This window comes from Eucalyptus grandis, chromosome 6, assembly GCF_016545825.1.
Source record: "Eucalyptus grandis isolate ANBG69807.140 chromosome 6, ASM1654582v1, whole genome shotgun sequence".
NCBI lineage: Eukaryota > Viridiplantae > Streptophyta > Magnoliopsida > Myrtales > Myrtaceae > Eucalyptus > Eucalyptus grandis.
This window is the reverse complement of record NC_052617.1, coordinates 40759067-40780618: the sequence shown is the minus strand read 5'-3', so window position 1 is coordinate 40780618 and position 21552 is coordinate 40759067. Positions and strand designations below refer to the sequence as shown.

The following is a 21552-nucleotide window of genomic DNA, read 5'->3' as shown; positions in this document are numbered from 1 at the left end:
AGACTTCAGTACGAGAATAGAGTACCTTCCATGGCCATTGGGTATCCAAAACGGGCACCATGGTCTTGGCATGAGCCTTGAGAAACCTGGGCCAAGCCTTCGTGGACCTAAGTATAAATATTGAGGTCTTAGACTTGGCCTCAAGGGAATTGGACCCATCCACTATGGACATTGGCAAGTTGATTAAGGAGTTGAGCCTGGCCACGATGGACTAGGGTCAAGCACCGGTGACTTGGGCACAAGAGGCAAGAACCTAAGCATAACCACCGAGCACCCAGGCATGAGATCCTAAGCTTGCCCTTAAGGGATTTGGGCCCAGGCTTGACTACAAGGAACTAGGCCCGGCCTCATTGGACAAGGCCAAGTGCTAATGCTTAGGCGAGGGAGTTGGGTACACAAGCATGGCCACTAAGGACCTCAACACCAGCACTGAGGTCTCGAGCCCAAGCTTGATGTAACTAGGCTAGTCATTGAGGAATTACGCTTCACTTCAATGGCCCCCAAGCGGACGCTAGTGATTTGGGTGCGTGAGTTCCTAGGCAAGGCCACTAGGGAAATAATCATCAAGGAACCGAGGCCTTGGGCCTAGCCTTGGTGTACCCAAAAAGGTCATCAAGGAACCGAGTTCAATCTCGATGGACCCTTGCTGGACACCGGTGGTTTAGGCATGGGAACCGAGTACCAAAGCATGATCACCAAGAACTTAGACACAAACACAAAGATCTCGAGCTTGGCGTTCATGGACCTGGGCACAAGCACTCAAGTCTCGGGCCCAGTCTCAAAGAACCTAGAATGAGCGATGGAGGAATCGGGCCTGGCCTCAATGGACCTGTTTTAACCCATATTTTAAATTTTAAATAACTCTTATTTCACCCAACTTAATAAATATGAGTTAACATATGTGTTGATGGCTCCATTTTGCTACCTCTAGTGAATACATCGTCAACGGTATCTTTCTCGGAGTTACAAAAAAACAAAAGACTAACATCCTCGATACAGACTTTCTCTCAATCTTAAGTTCACGTATCCTGCGGGTCTAGCATGTCTCAACCAAACCACTCTGACTTTGCCCAGTGACTCGCTGAATAAATCTGCTAACTGCTAGCTCTACTACTTTCGCACATGAAGCGAAGCACGAACGATTTTCTTCTAATCCTCTACGAACGAAATGATGAATTCATTTCAATATTTTTGTCCTCTCGTGAAAAATAGGGTTTGATGCAATGTGAAGACTAAAGAGTCACTTGCTGATCTCAAATTAAGTGAACCAAAATGGGAGCCGAAGTGATGCATGGTGAGATCAACCCATGATACTCGAAACTCTCTGAAAGAACACCGTCATTGAAAGAACAGTAAAATGAGACTTCACTAATGTAGAATGTATATGATTCGGTTACAAGCTGTATCATCTTAAACATGTGTTTAACTGGAAATGAAAGAACAAATGCATTTGACCCCTAAGTAAACCCAAGGCTAGCTTAAGCCTTCCAATTAGTTGACTTGACACCAATAAAATTTCAAGAAAAAAATAACAGACATTTCAGTATTCAAGAGTGAGTATGTTTTGGTTAGCCCAAACACAAGAAAGAACCAAAGCAATTGTGAGGCAGAACACTGTCTTCTTCCAATGCAACCTGGTATTCCCATCTCCATCAATGGTGATCGATGTAGAATTTTCTGACTTGTCATTCCATTTGATGCTTGCTGTTTTTCTCATTCTCCTCATGTTGAAATTGCACTCTTCAATATGCTGTGCATCTTTTGTTGCCGTGATGCTGTCATCTATTAATATTTCATACTCCACATCCTCCCCAAGATAAATGAGATGTACCAAGAATAGTGCAAACATACAGACGATCGAGCTTCCGAATTTCATGCTTGGAATGATGGAATTCTTCATGCCAACAAACTTTCCCCGTGCAAAGGACTTGAATTTTCTCACATTAGAATCTCGGATGAGTTCGCACCTCCTTTTTGGATAGGAGCTAGTGAAGGGCAAGTCATTTAGTATCATTCCCTGGTTGAGACTTTGAACCTTGACCACTTGTGATGGCACCATTTGGTGGAAGATTGTCTCCGCTGCCTGTCGAGTTGCGACGAACATGCCATGATTTACTTTTACTTCCTCGACAATCTCGAAGCTCAGAGAATTCGAGTAATCGTCAACATGGCCGTCATCCAGAAAGTCTCCATTCCGATCTCCACTGATGAAGTCAAGAGGAAAATCACCCCTCTCTTCATCTTCAAGTAGTTCCTTGTAGCTGCTACTGGGCAGTATTTCTCCTGCAACAAGAGGATTTTATAGGGGAATATTGAGACGAGAAAATTCATTTCATGGGCACAAAATCGAAGGGGAAAAGAGAGAGGTCACGCCATTGTACCTTGAGCTTCTTCCTCTCCACATCTCTGAAAGTTTGAAATGTTTTCGACTGGAATTACTTTGTTTTCTTCTCCAAAAGTCTAGTTCATATAGAAAAAAAAAACACTTAAGTATCAATTGATATGATAAAATAGATGACTATTGCAACCTAGCATTAGACGCTAATAATAACATTACCTTCTCCATATCTTTGTTTGACATTCCCACCCATCTCAAGTTCTCCGACGCCCCCTGATCCATTTTGAAGTCCTCCATCCAGTCGCCAATCTCCACATTTCGAGCGTTCAGATCGCTGCACGATTTATCATTGTATCTCGCAAAAGGAACATCACTAATGAGGTGACAATAAGCGGTCTCTTTCCCAGTGCTGAAGTTGAAATCTTCCATAGCAGTGTAATTTGCATCCCAAGAAAATAAAGGGTTGGATTGTTGTATCAGATCCTGAGATGCCTGTGCGACAGAGAGAATTTCTTGCAAAATATCACACTTAGTTGTGTTTTCTTGTGTCAGAGACGATTGCGGAATTTGGGAATGAACGAATCCATCTTGAGCGTGGCTTTCCATTCTCAATGGTGGAATTGAAAACCGATGCTGCAACCTAGCACATTCTAGAGCTATATCGACCTGCAAAAGAGACTACACGTTGTAAAAAATTTCTACGAGGGAGCTTAGTGAACAAGGAAGATTACAACTAAGGTATTGCTTGCTTGCTTAATTAGTCAGGATGAAACTATTCCTCGTTGATAAAGTTTGAAGTTTAATTGCTGTACCGATTAGAAATTTCGCAGTTTGATTTTTATATTAATGTTTGAGTACTTTAATAAACTAAAATATGCACTATGGGAATTCACTTGATTAGCATAACCAAACAGTGGACGATTGATCAGGTAAGGAAAAATGCCAACTCTATAGCATCCAAATGTCAAATCGCATCTTAATCTATAGCTTTTGGACGTATTGATCGGGATTGAATAATATTATGCAATGATAACCAAAAACTAAATAGGAAAATGAGCATTACCTGAGATGGAGGATATGATAGGGCACCACGGTTTGAGAAAGAGGGAGTAGGAAATTGAAATGTATCTTCATGCTGAGGCTGAACCCACTTGGCTTCATGTGGTGGATACTCATCAAATGCTGATGGCTCATTCATGATGCTTGGTGAGCAAGTATTCAACGAAACCGAGTAATTATCTGTGCTCTCCATGTCGTCACATCTGCTCTCCAAAAACAAGTCGTCTGATCTTTGGCTCACAGTCAAATTCATAGAGCTGCTACGCTCACCAACTTTCATGCACACCGCACTCTTCTTGAAAACTCGACATAGCGCATACGCATCCTGTAAAATTACTTGAAATGATAAAGCTTTGGAAAAGAAGAGGAATAAGGTACATATCATCAAGGGGTTTTCTTATTTCCCCCTTCAAGAAAGCAAGAATTAGGTGAAGATGCATAACGCATGTAATGTGAGGTAATGGGCTTTTACCTGTAAACCAGAAGCATTTTCGCATTCCCTCTCGTCAAGGCGATATTCATGCATGACCCAATCGGTTCGAGCACCATGCGGAGCTCTTCCACGATAATAGACCAATGTCTTCTTCATGCCCACAGCACGGTTTTGAGAATTCACCTTCCGATCTTTTCCTGTAGCCTTCCAATATCCCGCTTTGGTTGCACGATTGGTCCTTGACCCGTTTGGGTACTTGCGGTCACGAGGGCTGAAGAAATACCATTCAAGATCCTTGCTTGGTAGCAAAGATTTCCCTACAACATATTTGCAATCATAGAGTCAGATTTATCAACGTTTACAAGCCTAGCCAATTCTTGCACAAAGTTTCCACAGACTTACTTTTGTTTCTTCGTATCTAAGTATATTTGTATTGAAACATCTGTATGTATGTTTAAACGCAGCAATTACTACATAGAAACGAGGGATCACATGTGCTCTAAAGTTGATCGCGCAGGGACTGGACTGCAGATCTAAAATTCCATGAGTAATTTCCAAGTACTTTACACATCTGATCAAAGCTAAAGAGATGAAAAAGAAGAAGAAAGATCGACCCAGATGGAAGTAAAATTCGAGAAAAGATGACATCCGACGAGTCACTCTCTCTTTTCCTCACCCAGCTTTTTGACTTGGTCTCCCACATACTTTGATCTTTATATTCGCCATATAAACCCTAAAGATGAGGGACCATGCACTTTAGTGCCACATAACGATTTCTTTTCACACTTGAGGATGAATAAAGGCCCATTAGATATTTCATAGGGAAGCTTTGGATATTTGACTGACCTAAATAAAATAAAGCATGTTGCTCTCGGGTAATACTATACAATCGTACGCCTTATCAAACTTAAATGACATGAAGAACAGGCACGTAACAAAGACGGTTTCAAAAAGCATTTTTTTTTTTCATACAACTCCATCAGATTGCTTTCTGTTTAGAGAGATGTTCAATGTAGAACCATAAGGATATTCATTTGTCAACAAGATCCCAAAAGTATAATGCTATGACGAAGATATTATCAAGGGGAGCTGTTTGCAATATTGAAAATAAATGCCTCGCACCTCTTTATAATCTATTAATTTCATCACAATTTTCTCCAAAGTAAAGCACGTAAGACTTGGAAAAACTCAGTCGTACCTATTGAAACGATTCCGTGTCGGAGTGATTAGCAAAGAAAAAAGGAAAAGTAGAATCCAGAACTTGGTAATTTGATCCAACCTTGTGGAAAAAGTAAGGCACATTAAAGACTTGTGAACACATTCAACTTTAGAAGTCGAAGGAGACTAAGTAATGCATATATTTCTGTACTTTGGCTTCTACAATTATGTTTTTGACACAAACCATTCACCGATTAAAAAGTCTCGAATCTAAATACCTGGTAAGTCCCAAGGTTCGCACTTGTAGAGGTCAACCTCCGGGATGATCTCTAACTCGATCTTGCGGCCGTTTATTTTCCTATTCAGATAGTAAGCCACGAGCTCTTCGTCCGTGGGGTGGAACCGGAAACCAGGAGGCAATGCAACAGGAGCCATCTCTCTACTTCTCTCCTTGATCCGGACCTTCTCCTCTCTGAATAATCAATCTCCCTATGTAAATCTATGGAAGAAGAAAACAATGAGCCAGCCTCGTACCAAACAAAAAAGTGGAGAGACTGGTTGATGCTAATCGTGTATGTGATTAACAACTGTACAGTGCAGCCTCTGCAAAAGAAAGAACAAATTTGCTTAGTTCAATGATTTGATGATAAGTACGTATGAGCTAACACCGCCCCGGGAAGGGGGGGGTGGTTGTTGTTGTGGAGAGAGAAAGAGACCTTGGTCGAGAGGAGATGATCCAGGAACAAAGAAAGAGAGAGAGAACCAAGAGGCTGCAAATGATAAGAGAGATAGAGAGAGAAGAGAGGGACGGATTGAGTTGAGAAGGTATAAGATATATGAACTATTAAGAGGACAAAAGAAAGAGAAAAAGTGAAGCGGGGAGCTGCCACCCCTGCTTTGCTTTTTCTTTTCATTTATTCTATTTTATTCTTATTTTATCATTATATTATTATACTATTGCCCTATATTGACTGATTCTCATTATCTTTCTTGTCAAGCCTCTCTCTCTCTCTCTCTCTCTCTGCACAGACACTGCCCAAATTATATGCCATACTTCATTCTCGCCCTTTCTTGGATTCTGTGTTATTCCACGTTTTCTTAACCGACTGCGACGCTGCAATATGACCTCTATTTCATGCAAAAAGTTGGGTTAGGGAGAGGAGCCAAACAACCGGCAGATGACTCGGACAAAGAACTCAAACCGAAAAGATAGAATCAAACATTTTGACAGCACCGAGGTGAAGGAATTGGCGGCGGCGTTCCAATAGAAGAACTGTCCCCTTCCCTTGCTCTTACCCCACGTCTCTCTTTACTCTCTACTTTCAGTTTCTATCAATAAATAGAACCTTCTGTCCTTCTGTATTGTGCTGTTTCCCATGTGAAAGCTTGATTGGTAATCTCCAAAATGGCAATGTTCCTCACAAATACAACTGTTCAAAAAAGATAAAAGTGAGTTTTCAAGGACGCTTTGTCTGGATCCCATGCATGTGGCCACTGCCCAGTTGGATTGCCATCTTCTCTATTTGGCATGAGTCTTGCGAGGATGTCCATCAGCAAACTAATATCCTAGGGTTAAAAACAATGCGCAACATCAAACTCAAAGCAAACCAAAATGGCTATAATCCAATGTTAGCCACCCTTTGCATCCTAATTTTAATATATGTCACCTTCTTTCGCAACTATTAATCATAAGCAAAACCATCCCTAACTTAAAAGGTCACCACTTTATATGGTCACATCTTAGCATTCTTTTTAGAGCTTGACCCCTGCAAGTCAAGTCATGGCGGCATGAATGATGGGAGTTGTGCCACCTAGAGGATGGAGAGATTGAGAATTTTTATCGATAATTCATGGATCATGATTTTCAGTGACTAGGCTATTAGAGCTTTTGGTGATTAAAAAGCTAGGTGTAACTACTGTTGGGGGCATTTGATTATGTCAATCTACCCCTTGAATTGAAAGGATTCATATATTGACCTATCCGTTGTACCAAATTGTAGATGAAGGAAAAGAGCTTCTCTCTAGTATCACTTCCCTATTGCACCGTATCCAATCGCATTGGAACCTCACAAATTCAATCCAATCAAAGCTCTTATCATAAATGTCAACCGAGAAAGGAATGATTATTTTTTACCTTTCAAATAATTAAGTATGACCATCTAACTATTAACTAGCTACTTTTAGAACCATCGAGCATACTAACTCGTGATATAAAAGCGTCTCACCCACTTCTATAATGTCCTAAATGCTACCATGCTGTTAGCACACTACATTACGTAGAGGGTATCAAAATTTACTGTTGGATAAGGAGTAAACTAAATAGTTATGTCTCAAACTAAATATTGAGTTATTATTTGTAATGTGAGATTCTTGCAGTAACAAGTATAAGGGGTAGTTCCTCTGATCGTTTCTCCTATCCTATCATTTTAAAAAAATTGATAAAACTCACTAATCTAGATTAATATTCAATTTCCATTTGTAACATTTCTGAAACTCTCTCCATGTCATACTTGTAAAATGCTCATAACTCCATAGACAGTAAGTGAGATAACTTTAACATCACTTCTTGTAATGGCCCACAGTCAGTCAAACTTTGGAAAGGGTTGGTAGAAATTGCAATTGACTTAGTGTTAATCTTCGGTAGTCAAAAGTCAAAAGTGAAAAGTCTTATAATGACATTCATTAAACGTTCATCTTTTGAAATCACATTACGACCATATTATATTGCCAAGTGATATGACCTTATACGAAAGACTTTCTCTGCATGGCTGACATTGATTAAGAATTTCGCCAATCTCCCGTTTTAGCGCATTAATCCCCCGGTTAGCGAAATGGTTTTCTGCCCTAGGAAAATAAACGAAGAAAATGAAAAAGAACCTCGTTTTAGGAAGCTCCGATCCTGATACGAGGGTCCACGAGATCGCATGTGGGACCTGCTTTTGCCACGTGAAGGGGAGGCGCTCCACGTGGCAAGACAGGATTTCTTGCGTCCTCTCTCATCCTTTTCCCTTTCCGATGCCCAAGCGCAGGTGGGTCCCCCCCACCCTCCATCTTTTCCTTTTACATCAATCAATCTTTTGGTACCTTTCCCTTTGCTCGAGTTCATATCCTGATGCCTTCACCGTTACGGTCGGTTGGGTTTCTGTCGTCATAATCACTCACAAACCTAGGGTTAGGCGCATATATTATCAAACTATATACTAAGATAAACAGTTGTTCCTTTTTCTTGTCGCGAAAGAAAGAAGTGACGTCCTGTAATGAAATTCCCCATGTATAGATCACCTTATACGTAGGACAAAGAATATGCTTGTCGTATTTGTTGCTAGACATAAGTCAGGTTTTCATTCCTCTCCCTCGCTGTGTAAGGAATTGCCTTATTTCTAAGTTTTCACTGTGGTTTTTACACCCCCCCCAAAAAAAAAAAAAAAGTTTTCATTGTGATGTATTAGATTTTTTGCCTACTCTTTCGGTGGCAAGGTTAATTATCAAGAAGTTCACGATTCTTTAAATTTCCACGTTGATTTTTCTTCTAATTCAGAACAATGACAAGCCGCAAAACAAGACCTTTTTTTAAATAATGTTTTATTGATATTTAGTTTAGATATTTTAGTTAATTTAATTTTTATTTTTCTTCATTACGAAAAGGCCAGAAGGATTATTCATTTAATTGTCAAATCGAGGGTAGAAGAGAGATTTCATTCAAAAGATGAGATGAGCATACAAATTTTCACCTTAGAGGTCATGTGCATCCTACATGCTACCAGAAAACATAATGGAGAATTAATGGCTAAAACAAAAGTTATAGTTGGCATTGTGTATCAATTGAAAGCAAAGGTGTTCGGTTTCCACGTCTCAGGTCCCACCACGAAACTAGGAACTAAACCCAAGGGACCGATTCTTAGTTTCCGAAACCAATGACTAGATTGGACTAACCCAAGTGGTCGAATAAAAGCAATCAAGTTCAAAGGAGAGAATATCTCAAAGAGACCCAAAGAAAGGGAAAGACCGAAAAAGAAGAATAGGTCTGAGTATCGTGGGGCAAAGAAAAGATCGAAAGAGGAGAAGAGGCGTGCTTAAGACATATAAAAATCAATAAATGACAAAGAATTGGCCTGGATAGTTTTGTTCGATCTAGTTATTTCTTGGAATCGGGAACCGAATTGTCTAGACACTAGTTCAACTTTTAGGAAATAGGAACTGGACTAACACCCTTGAAAATCGGACCAATTGGCTATTTTGGTCCATTCCGAGCAATTCTAAGTTTGATTGGTCCATCTTGCCAACCCCCTGTTGAAAGTTTAAGGGCAAAAGTACACTACTTTCAAAGTTCACGCATACCACAAAAAATAAGGTCGGCTGGAGTCACGTCTTCTTTTATTATTTTCTGTTTTTTAGCTTTATAAGTTTAAGCTTCATATAGTATGAAAATCCTAAATGCTCATCTGTATAAATCGACGGTTACGGTATCCGTGACAATGCAGAATTTCCTCATAATTTCAGAAGGAAAAAAGACAGATGAATGGGACCAATGGGGGCAGCCATGGGATTGGGAGGTAACTATAGCTCTTGTGGAAACACAAGTTATTTATGGAATATTTTCCCACGGAAGTGGTAGGAAAATACTAATACAAACTGACGCCTAATGAAACACATGTGCCCCCATAGTGAAAATCCTACCAGTAACGAACTGGTCCTGTAACATGATTCAATTTCTACAGGGCCTCGTCCGACACATGACTTCACTTTCCCGACAGTTGCCGATCGGTAATATGTTAAATTCTCGGATCTGTTTTTAGGTTTTGTGTTGAACGATCATGGTATCTCGATGACTTTTCAATCCACTGTTGCTTCGACATGTGATGAGCACATTAAAGTTGAAGAACGACAGGTTTGTCTGTGCTTTTATTGGCGAATGAGTATTGCATCTTCGAAAGATGTGTTCATGACCATTTCCAAAAGGGAAGCAATGCAACTTCGGGGTATGAGTGGTCCAAAATCATCTGCAGCGCCTACGTTATGCTCACATTTTCCGAAAGTGTAAAGCGAGGAGGCCAAAGAAATGATAAATAACCAATCCCCCCAATAAAATATGCAGATTAAAGTAGATAAAGAGCACCCTTGTTTTCCTTGCTTACATATATACCAATGTACGTACAACCCCACAAGTTCACATACATTTGGGGGTCTAAAGAATGATTTAAATAACTGAGTGCAGCAAAAGCAAAACCCTGTGGCTAAGTAGCTTGATACGTCCTCTATTCACACCAAAACCCGAACAGAATCGAGGGATGATCTTTGCGACATAAAGATCTCCCTAATAATGCATTGAATCCCTTTTATATGCTGTTTTTAATGAGTCTTGGGGGGTACAGAGGGGCCATCTTGCTGTACGTTTATTGCACTCGAAACTTTCGCCGAGGGTCACCTGCAATTGACTAATTATTAGCGTGCGTGCAATGGGATACCTTCATATGTCGAAAGGATTAGTCGAGTATCCGATGAGATAGGGACCGGGTTACAGTTGCAGATATAAGTTCGAAACATGCATGACAACACACAAGCTCTCAATCTGAGCTCACCGATGGGAAGTGTTCTCTCTTTTCCTCTCTCATTTCCAAAACCTCCTTCCTATTTTTGATTGGCTAAGTTGCTGGAAAGCAGAGATTAGAGAAGGCAGTGATGGGTTTGGTGTCCAGTGTTCCGGGATACAAAAAGCTTACTTGTCAGATTGCGCAGAGATAGTTAATCAATGTCACATGCAGATCATACTCATGTTAATGGAACGCCCTTATTCACACTTCTTGCTCCTTAACTGCTCCCTCTCCTGCTTGTGCATCACTAGATCACTTTTGCCTGAGAAAGGCATCAACGACACATGATGATGTCACTAACCAAAATCATGGGTCTTTACTCTTTTACAGTGATCTGATCCAAGAAGGCCATTGGGCTTGACCATTTTATCCCTGTCATATGCTGATTCGTTCACTAAAAGGGAGCTCGTGAATTGGCAAACACCAGCTCGCTGTGCTCAAGGGCAAACTTGCCCGATTACTCGTTTCTTTTCTTTCTTCGTTGTTTTAGCTTTTGGCTGATGGCATTATGCCATGCCTGGTTGGAACATTACGGGGAAACTTACTGAGACTACCGCACAATGACATGAAAAGCGACACCTCATATATATATATATATATGAACAAGGTGGAAAATCATATATACAGCAAAAAAATTTCCATATGAACTAGCTTACTTGACATAGTGCCAATGTTCACGAATAGGGTCAGACCATGAACCGACAGAGGATATATATGGTTAAATGCTGACTAAGGCGAGCCATCTGTTCATTTGCGGCTCGATTTCATGTATCCTTCGAGGTCGTATTTCTCGTACACCGCGACTTGGTGTTCCTCCCACCATCGCTCTGCCTCCTTCTCTGAGAAGTGCTTCCGGCTACAAAAACAGTGTGCAATAATTTGCTCATGATGCATTTGAACAGATGAAAGTAAAAATGAGGGTACATTTCAATCATCCAAAATGAATAACACATTGTTATGACATGAATTGATTGTCTATTTCACCCAGAAAACTCAGTAGATCTGGATTTAAATTACTGAATTCATGTCTCCTCCTTAACTTGGCCTGCTCTAATGTATATTCCCTAGAGCGAATTTGGGCCACTCAAATAGAGGTTGCAATTGATTAGGCTCGATTTGGTCAAGTATTGATGGATCGTGATGATGTTCAAGAACAAATTTGTACTCTACACATCCATGCTTATACACATGCACAAAAATAAAAGTAACAGATGGGATAGATCGTAAAATAAGTCTAGCAATGCAGGCGGATAGTATGGTACCTAAACCTCACTCGTTTCAGCCCCTTTTGCCCGTTTGGCAAGGCTGTGAATGTAAGATATATACCAAGCTCATATTGCTCTATCCATTCAAGCCCCACATCTTTAGCAACATTTGGTTGAACTTCTTTTCTCGCGGGATGAGAATGGGCCAATTTCGAGCCATCCCGCCACTCGTCTTTTTTGTAAAGGGGTTTCGATGCATCTGTTAATGCAGTAGGAGAGCCGCAGGAACTGTTAGTCTGCCGGCCTTTCATAACATTCAGTTCTCCCAGGGATGGTGCATTTTGAGGCATTTGCTCATCAACACCGTCTTTTGTCCCGCTCCCAACAGAGGCTTTGGTTGACAACTTATGGAGCTACAAGGAAAGGAGCCTCAATGACTGCTGCTTAGTAGTGAAATACAGAGGCAAGTTGGAAATAAAGAATTGAAGAAAAAAATACTTATGCAAGCAAACAATCAAAAGACAGGTTTATATAATAATTAACCGGGATCTTAGGTTAGTAGACCCTAATAAATAATCAACCAGGAAGTTCCAAAACGTACATCAAAGCATAATGTATCCTTTGAAAACCACAAGATTAATGTACTCTTAATACAGGGCGGATTGTCAGAGCGGATTTCAACTGGATTAAGAAGCTATTCCAGGCTCAAGCATAAGGAATAAGAACAAGTATTTTCCCAGACTAGGAGTGCATTGTTCTAGTAAAAAACTATGATGTCCGACATGTATGATCCTCATTGTATGAGCTTACCACTAAAACGCTTAAATCTCATTGATTGCCAAATGATGATTTCCATCCAAGGAGCTAGTTTGAACAAGAGCCAACATGGTATGTCAAAAACTACAAGAAAATACATATATAGATTTTCATGTTCACTTATGCGGTCTCCATGACAACAATCATTTTGATGCAGCAAAGCAGAAGTTACAGGTCAAATAATAGAAGGACAAAGAGACCAATGTGATTCCATGTCACGCCACTGGAGAAGATCAAAAGCAAATGCCAGATGGACTCTAAAACTGTCAAATTTTTCTAATTTCTTGAATGGATTGGACACATTGAAGGAAAAGTCCCAAAATATATTTGATTTGGCACTAAAAGTCCCTTTAATGCGATTGACTGACAGACGGGAAGCAGAAAGAATTCATCTGGTTGAGTTGAGTGACAAAAGAAAGCGTCTGGAAGCATGTATTCATTCATAATGAAAGTAGATAGTAATCACCTGCACTGCCAAGGCTTTGATAACCTCATTTGCTACTTTACATTTAGCAGCTTCTTCCCTTGCCAGAGACCGTGTTTCCTCAAGTTTTCTTTGACACTCCTTAATCTTCTGGTTTCTGATCGAACATTGTTCTTCAAGAGTCCTTGCCTGCGAAGAAGAAATTATAACACTCCCATGGTAACTAATTTGGGTAGGTTTGGTTACATTACATAACAGAGGGTTGAATACTGAAATTGCAGACATTTATCTGTAATTTAAGTTGCAAAGAGAAGAATGCCTGGGGATAGAAGTTGACTTTTAGACAAATACATATGGGAAACACTTAGGACAAATGTGTAATAGAAAAATGTACCTTCATGAGGACAAACAAAAATAATTGTCAACAAATATCTCTAAGGCACTTGTTAAGACCCCACTAAAATAGAAAAAGCGCATATTAATGCACCAAGATAATTGATCAAAATCATATCTCGAGCAAGTGATATCCTTTAAACAGAAATTTGTATAACAAGTTCCCTTGGGGCACTCTTTCGCCTTTCCCTTTCCTTACTATAAGCAGCAAAATATATGTGTAGTTTTTTTCTTTGTATTTCATTTTACAAAAGCAATCTCTCACAACACTAATGCACGGAAACTGAAATCAGTTTACAGTATGCTATTCTTCAGCCGCATCTAGCAGAGAAGACCACTGATTGTGTAATCTTTCAGTGTTAACTCAATAAGAGGAGCAAATGAAAAATTTGCCACACTCATCTACCTTACTGGCGTATTACTAACCAATGGAACAAAGAAGATGCCCAGTGACCGGCACCAAACCCTTAGAATTGAAAGCCTTTCCAAGGCATATTATGTGGACATTATTCATAAACCATAATATCCTAGTGAATCCAAGTATTCTTGTGCATGTGGATGCACATTTAGAGGACATTAAACGGCCAGAGCAACACCAGGAAGCCATGTGAAAATTTCAGAACTGGGAATGAGAAACAAGTACCTGATTAATCAATCTGTGCATCTCTTCAGAGAGCATTTTAGCAGATTCAGGCTTGACTTCCTGAGTATTCGTGGCAGTTTTAATAGAAAGCTTTGATCCCGGAGGTCTAGTTAGCGAATGAATTGGAGAAATGGTGAGAGCTTGGGTCTTGGGAAGAGGAGCAAGCTCCATAGAACATTCAAAACAAGTAGGGCGAGAAACCTGTCCCCATTGTGGCGTTCTAGTCAACAAGGATGGAACAAAATCTAAATCTTCGTGTCCCTCTTTTTTATCAGGCAGTATCTGCATTTCACTGAACTGCGATACTTTGCCACAAGGTCGCCTACATTGCAAAGTTAGGCCCAGTCTAGGAGTGAGTGAAGGGGTTTCTTTTTCATCTGAGAATCTATTATGTGGGATTGACAGCTGTTTTTGAACATCTTTTTCTGAATTAGAACAAGTATCTATTTTCAGTTTGACGAAGCACGGATCACAAACTCGTGAAGGTTTGTTTCTGTTTGGTGCCAGAGATGCATTCTTGACTTTATTGCTACTGCAAGTATGACAGATCAATAAACCACAGTTATAGCAGTTGTGCTTCCTCCTTGTGAATCCAAAAGGGACTCTGCATCTACTACAAGCTGTTTGGTCACCAACTGAAACAAATTTATGTATGCAGATAGCGGCTGTTGTATTTGAACCACAAGATATGCTTTCAACTATTCTGTTGCACAAGGCCTCGACCAACGTTGGTGAGCCTCTGTCTTCAGTATTGCCCAATCCTAGCTGTCCATGTGCACCCTTTCCCCAAACATAAACGCTTCCTCGAGATGTCAACGCCGCTGTATGATAGGACCCTGTTGCAATCTGCATGACAAATTCATCCTTAAGCTTTCCTTCAATGACAATGATTGATTGGTCCATGGCTTGTGGATTCCCCAATTGCCCGTGCATTCCACTACCTAATGTGTGCACCTTACCCAACTTGGTAAGTGCAACAGTAAATGTTCGTCCACAAGAGACTTGGACGAAATCATGATCCACAAGTTTTGCAACACAAGTCGGAAGAAGCCTTTTCTCTTGATCACCATGCCCGAGCCTCCCTCTATCCCCATCACCCCAAGTAAATAACTTCCCACTCACACCACTTGGTGACAAACGATCTGACACAACTTCCACAATGGCAGCAGTGTGCCAATGTCCACACGCAACAGATTTCACTCGAGAGCCTCTGAAAGATTCAACTTCTTTTGGCCATGAGATACTCCGAAGATCCCCATGCCCAAGAACACCAAAAGTCCCATCCCCGAATGTATACAACTGTCTTGAAGTGGTAATAATAGCAGTGTGCCATATTCCACAAGAAACAGATGATACCTTAATACCATTAGGAGGACCAGAAATTTTACATGGCAACCATTGATTTCTACTTCTCTCCTCAACAGCTAAGTCAGACCCAATGTTATAGTCGCCCCAAGCATATAAGTCGCCAGATAGAGTGACAGCACATGTTTGATGTTCACCAGAAGTAACAGATTTTACATGGACCATGGATAAGGACTCGACTAGTTTTGGACAACTCTCATCCATATTAACCTTATGTCCCAGTTTTCCCTTGTCTGCCTCACCCCAGCAAAACACTTCTCCCTGTTTAGTAACTAAGGCAGCATGTTTTCCTCCTAAAGATATTTGCTCCACATCTAACATCATTGCGGATTCTAACAGTCTGGGGAACAAGGAATCCCTCAGCATTCCAGTGTTGTCGACAGATTTATCAACCACTCCTCTGAGTGCCCCTCCAGCTCCTTCACCCCAGATGAAGATATCCTTCAGGTTTTTGTTTGGTTGAACATGAGTAGAGCTGTAATCAGGTGAGGCAAACTGTCTAGGCAAGTCCTTTTGAATATCTCTGCCACCATAAGATGATTCTGACTTACTTAGATTCTTTGATTCAGCAGACAAGAACTCAGGATTGTTGTAATATGTGATATCATGGACCTGCGACGTGCTCGACTCTGATGAATAAAAGCTATCAGAAGAATTGGAGGAGCCTTCGGAGAAATACCTTTTTGAAAGTGATAACGCAGGACTCCCGCATAAGCTGCGCACCTTCAAAATAGCATATAGAAAGAATAAGATCTACCTTCACTGCTTGCAACAAATGAGAAAATGAACTCTACATACATATGTTGAATCCAAAAATAAAGCATTTGAAAGGAAAGAGAGCTCTCTAGTTCACTATTTGGTAGTTGCCATTGCTCAATAGCCTCTCAATTACAACATTATTGAGAGAGAGGCTGTCCAAAGTGGATAATTTTCTCAGCCACTGACCTGTCTGATGATCCACCTATCTAATTTATCAATGATTTACATCAACAAGATAGTAGCATTGAACTAATACATAGACCATTACTTACAATCTGGCAACAGTGCTAAAATTTGGAGCTACCTTCACTTCAAAGGACATTCGGATGGCTTTTCAACAAATAAAGAGATATTCCTAGTATATTTGCCTGTGCCTGTCTTTCTCCCGTCTATTGAAATCACAGGCAAAAACTTTTTAGTAGTTAAAACAGAGTACTAACGGAACTAGGTTAATACCCAAGCAGAGCAAAAGGTAATTGTCTGCTACCTCAGTGTAAGCAGAAACTTTTTTCTTAACAGAGGAAGGAACCTGGTGTGAACATGTTTCAGCAACACTAACAACATGGTAAAATGGGCAAAATATATGAGAATGTACAGATATCACTTAGAACAGTATTTACTCAATAATCTCAAGAAATTTTTTTTAACCTGGCAAAATCCTGCAGTATCTTCAAGAAGTCCTAGGTTGTATTTTCTCCGCATAAAACCTGCTGGACTGTTGACACAAGTTTGAACACCACTTGGGCTTCTGAAACTCGCAAATGGTCTGGAATGTTGACACTTCGATATGATGGTTTTCAAGCCCAGATACCAAGAATCGGCCTGTGCGTGATCCTTGCATATCTATACAACAGGGAAAGGAGAGAAGAATAATTGAAGCCCTTCTCTTCCTCACGTAATTCTATTGCAAAATCAGTGCAAGATGAATAATAAAAATCCTTGAGTCTAGTAAGAATGTGGAAAGATAAGTACACTCCAGAAAGTTTGAGATGATTCCACATTCAAGGACATATTGAGTACACATTAAACATTACCAGATCAATTGAGCGTTTACCATCAGCATAGATGAGAGAAAATGACTGTGCCTCCCTGTCTGGTTGAAGTTGCTTCTGAAAATTTACCTTGCAAAGTGAAAATTCCTGTTAGTAAAACAGAAGGAGCACTGAAAGATATTTACTTGAATCACAAAACCAATTTGCATTCGGATGCATGTTAATAGCACATACAGTCCTCTGTCCACGAATAACTTCAGTAACTGAGCTTAGTCTCAATTGCTTTTCCTCTTGGCCTGAATACCAAATCATAAACTTCTCATCCTGAAACAAAACACGCATGGTTAGTTTTCCTCAACAAATTGCAAAAGAGGGGAAATTTTTATCCACTTAATTGAAGTGTAAGCAGAAGAGTACTCCTCTAGAAAGCCAACCTACCTAACAATGCTTGGAATATATTACTTCTATGGAGAAGAAATATCTAGCACTAATTAGAAGTAAAAGGGAAAGTTGGCCTCCGAGGCAACATTCTAACATAAAAGTAGTTGTCAAACACAACAATAAGCATATGGGAAGAAAAGATCAGGTGCCCTTTTTCAAAATAAGATGACTTGAAGTTGCAGAATGAATGGACTTTCCTTGATAATGATGTTACAGAACTGTACAAAACAAATGTAAGATTACTACCCTGTGAACATCCATTGGCAACTTGAGTCAACGGAGGAGTAAATAGTACTTGATTTAAGACAAATAAGAATAAATTGATCCCAGCAAAGAAGTGGATTATGTGTAGTGAAATCCAATGCACGATGACTAGAGATGAAAGGCTTCCAATGAGCCGATGACCATCGACCACACTAGCCACTCTCACATGCTTCTGTTCCAAGATCTAGAATAAAGCCAATGACACTCGAATAAAATGAATGAGTATCCAATCAGTTCCTGTTGATAATAAAATGCTGGGATGCTCAAACAACACATTGGTCTTCGTTTAAGTATGGCATCAGTACAGAAATAGGAGAAAAGAACATGAATAAAGATGCAATCTCCTGGGAAGATCCGCCGCAACCACGGTTGAACAGTTCTTTAGTCTGGGGTTCTTTCTTATTATTCAAGTTTTGTGAATTACAAATTATGCACGTCCCTGTTAAATGATTGCACTGCCCTAGAGATACCTAGCCATAGAATTGCTTAACACCATCATATAGCCCGTCATATGAGTCCTCCAGCTCTGCCTGGAAACATAAAGAGTGAAGATTACCAAGGTTTGGTGCTGCACATGATAAATATCTCTCTCCTTGGAAAATGACTTAAAAGCATTAGAACAACTCCATCAACTAGGTTGGACAGTTATTCAAAAAGAAGAAGAAGCAAATATCAATCCCACACTATTCCATAATCGGAAGATCCATCTTTTTAGTTGCTCTTCTAGCAGTTGACCTACCACAGAAATCCTGAAAGGGCAGACTCTGGGCCTTCTCATTCCTTCACACTTCAAAAGATACGCGCCCTTCTTTACGGCCATAATTGCCTGCAGTGATTTAATTGGAGTCCCATCATTGCAATTTTTAACGGCGTTCAAAACAAACTTTAAACTTCCTACTTTGCCGCATGAAAAGGAAGGTGCTTGCTGCATCTAAAACTATGCACTAACAAAGAAGTTCGGAACAAAAAAATAGAAGTCATGCATAGAGAGAGAGAGAGAGATGTCTAATTTCCTTGTAATTACGAATGCCATCAAAGCCGATACTACAAACAAGTTAAAAAGAAAAAGAAAGCATAAGAGATGCAAAAAAGAAAACCAAGAAGTTTATCGCTTATGAATGAACAGATGAAGCAACTATGTAGTGTAGAACCCAGGAAAGCACTCCACATTCTCAACAATTAATGGCTCGTCACGCAAAACGAAACAGAGAAAACTTTATCTTCACAGACTTTAACACCGAAACAAGTGGAAAATTCAGCAATGTGGGAATGGAAACCAGCAAAACCATATGATTTGGAAATGGCGGCATGCAGTCGCACACCAACAACGCATTCACGAGCAAGACAGTGGGGAAAACTTAGAACAGACAGAACCAGAGCTGTGAAACCTGTTCGACTGCTCTGTCGGTCGAAACTCTTTCCAAGAACTCTTCACCCATCACGCCTTCACACACACACACACACGGAGGATGTTGTGTTGGCGTAATCTCTGTTCCACTGCACTGCAATGGTTGTCCTGAGCCTCAGTCAGCTCTGCGCGCGTCGAGTGGAGAGTGGACTCAGTGGAGCTGGCGGAAGAGAAGACGATGGGGTTTTTATATTCAGTAATAACTGGACAAAACACAATCAAACATGCACGTGCGCACCATCCCCACACCTTTGTTTTCATCTGCTTGCTAAATTGAATTTCACATCCCTTCAGCTTCATCATCTTTCTCATTTCTCTCATAATTTATCGGGCACTCATAATTAAAAATTTAACTTATAATATGTACACCTTCGATTTTGTATGTTTCTTGCACATGGACAGAAGAATATGCCACTATGAATATATTAAGTACACAACAAAATCGAATAGGGATTTCAATTTTAACTCTGGAAAATTTTAAAATTAACGCCTTGTTGCTAAGTTTGATCTCGTGAGAATTTATAATTTTGTCCCCTCAACTCACTAGGAAACTCTTTTTACCCTCATTTCAATGAGAAAATCATCCTTCTTCCGAACTCTTAGGAAATTATGAATTCTCCCTGATTTATAGGAAATTGCATGTTTCTTGAACGTTGCAAATTTTGCATTTCCTTTCTCTTGTTCTCGACGTATAGAATCTGTACATTGCACATGGATATCTCATTTGATGTCAATAAATTATATGAATTGTCCATGATTACAGAAACAAGTTCAAAAAAATTTATAACGGAAATTCACTATCTTAAAAAAATTTGGGAAAATCTTCATGCATTATCCAAAAGATGTCAAGGGCCTGTTAATCCCACCCTTATGAGTAAATAGGAGTCTCCTCACTTACTTACAAAAACTAGCATAATTACCAAAAAAAGATGAAATTATTGTAGAGATGTCAATTTTAAATTTGGCCAATTTAATCCTAAATCATTTTAGAATGCCAATGAAATCATTCTGGCCCTTCTCTACTAAAATCGTTAATATGAACACCAACCATCATATATAGTATGGCCAACATTAACATAAGCAATTTTTACAAATATTTTTTAAAAAAAATTATTTCAATGCCTTGCCAATCTGGACGAGGGCCTATAAGCCCTTGTCAACCATAGGCAAGGGTCACCTTGCCTCACCTAGTAGCTGGTGAGGCTTGGTGACCATTACCAATTATGGTGGAAAAAAAATCGTAAAATATTTTTAAAAAATTGTAAAAATTATTCATATTAAAGCAAGCCATATCACATAAAATGACCAAAGTTTACCTCAACAATTTAGGACCAAAATTGATCTAAATAATTACATTGACAAATTATCAAAATATTTAAAACTAAATTGACCAAATTAAAAAATTAGGACTGAATTAGTATACATACATTTTTTTGATAATTTTCCCTTAAAAAACTAGTAGTTTAGATTTAACCGTAGAATGGTAGAGCATCTCAATTACTCTCTAAAGTTTAGATCGTCTCTTTGTCAACATTTCTTTTGGCTAGTCCTCAGGTCAATTTTCACCAACACAACCATGGCACTTCGAGGTGTTCCTCAATTGACCTACTATTCGCGCTAGAAATATTGATATCGACTCTATAATGGCGTCCTAAGGATTTGATCATCTTGATCGAGATCCCGACTTGAGACAGGGAAAAGTTCCAGGAAAGACTCTGACTTGCGATTATCAAATCGTGAAAAAGATCACAATCTTACCCTAGACATCGCTTGCAATCATGCAATTCGAAAGTTGTGCTGTTTCTATAATTCGGAGAATAATTTCACCCCACAAATGTTGGCAAAAAACTCAATCATCCAGCGATCGTTAAGCACAAAAGAGGGAATAAAAGAAATCAACTGGCCACCTGAAAAAGCTTAAGAAAATGGAGATAATGATAGTATGACAGAGAATAGGTCAAAAGTCATAGTTTTTTTTTTTTTTTTTTTTTTGGTCGGTCAAAAGTCATTAGTTGAGACAGTAAGAAATTTAGGGTTTTCACGGCAAATTTCATCCACTAATCCACCACCCAACTAACCCTAATATAAAATGAACCCTTTTTCTCCTGGGACCTCTTAGGGTTTGCGCGACTGTAGAGGGGCTTATAAAGTCAATGCAATTTCGTTTAGAGTGCCCCTGGTCATAATTAAGCATGTCCGGTTCCTATCGGGCAATTCAACAGCATGCAAACATGCACGACAATTCACCTAATTTTTTAAATGT

At 39.7% G+C, this 21552-nt stretch overlaps 2 protein-coding genes across 6 annotated transcripts; both read right to left on the bottom strand.

Moving 5' to 3' along the window:
* Positions 1 to 1341: 1341 nt before the first annotated feature.
* LOC104449764 (NAC domain-containing protein 78) lies at positions 1342 to 5802 on the bottom strand. Its single transcript, XM_039315184.1, has 7 exons — positions 5705 to 5802; positions 5267 to 5591; positions 3870 to 4147; positions 3402 to 3722; positions 2558 to 3004; positions 2382 to 2460; positions 1342 to 2283 (listed from the first exon to the last, which is right to left on the bottom strand). Exons 2-7 carry the CDS (start codon positions 5421 to 5423, stop codon positions 1541 to 1543), a joined length of 2025 nt encoding a protein of 674 aa, XP_039171118.1. The 5' UTR covers positions 5424 to 5591; positions 5705 to 5802; the 3' UTR covers positions 1342 to 1540.
* A 5399-nt stretch (positions 5803 to 11201) lies between these two features.
* LOC104449763 (PH, RCC1 and FYVE domains-containing protein 1) lies at positions 11202 to 19434 on the bottom strand. 5 transcript variants are annotated; one of them, XM_018875287.2, is made up of 10 exons: positions 19270 to 19434; positions 18621 to 18707; positions 17411 to 17500; positions 17219 to 17305; positions 16833 to 17027; positions 16105 to 16148; positions 14061 to 15948; positions 13067 to 13213; positions 11842 to 12197; positions 11202 to 11435 (listed from the first exon to the last, which is right to left on the bottom strand). In XM_018875287.2, the coding sequence occupies exons 1-10, from the start codon at positions 19318 to 19320 to the stop codon at positions 11327 to 11329; spliced, it is 3054 nt and encodes a 1017-aa protein (XP_018730832.2). In that variant the 5' UTR covers positions 19321 to 19434; the 3' UTR covers positions 11202 to 11326. The 5 variants fall into 5 exon arrangements, with proteins under 5 accessions (XP_018730832.2, XP_010062322.2, XP_018730831.2 ...); XM_010064020.3 differs by having other exon boundaries at positions 14061 to 16148; XM_018875286.2 differs by having other exon boundaries at positions 14061 to 16148; positions 17219 to 17293.
* Between the last annotated feature and the right edge of the window lie 2118 nt (positions 19435 to 21552).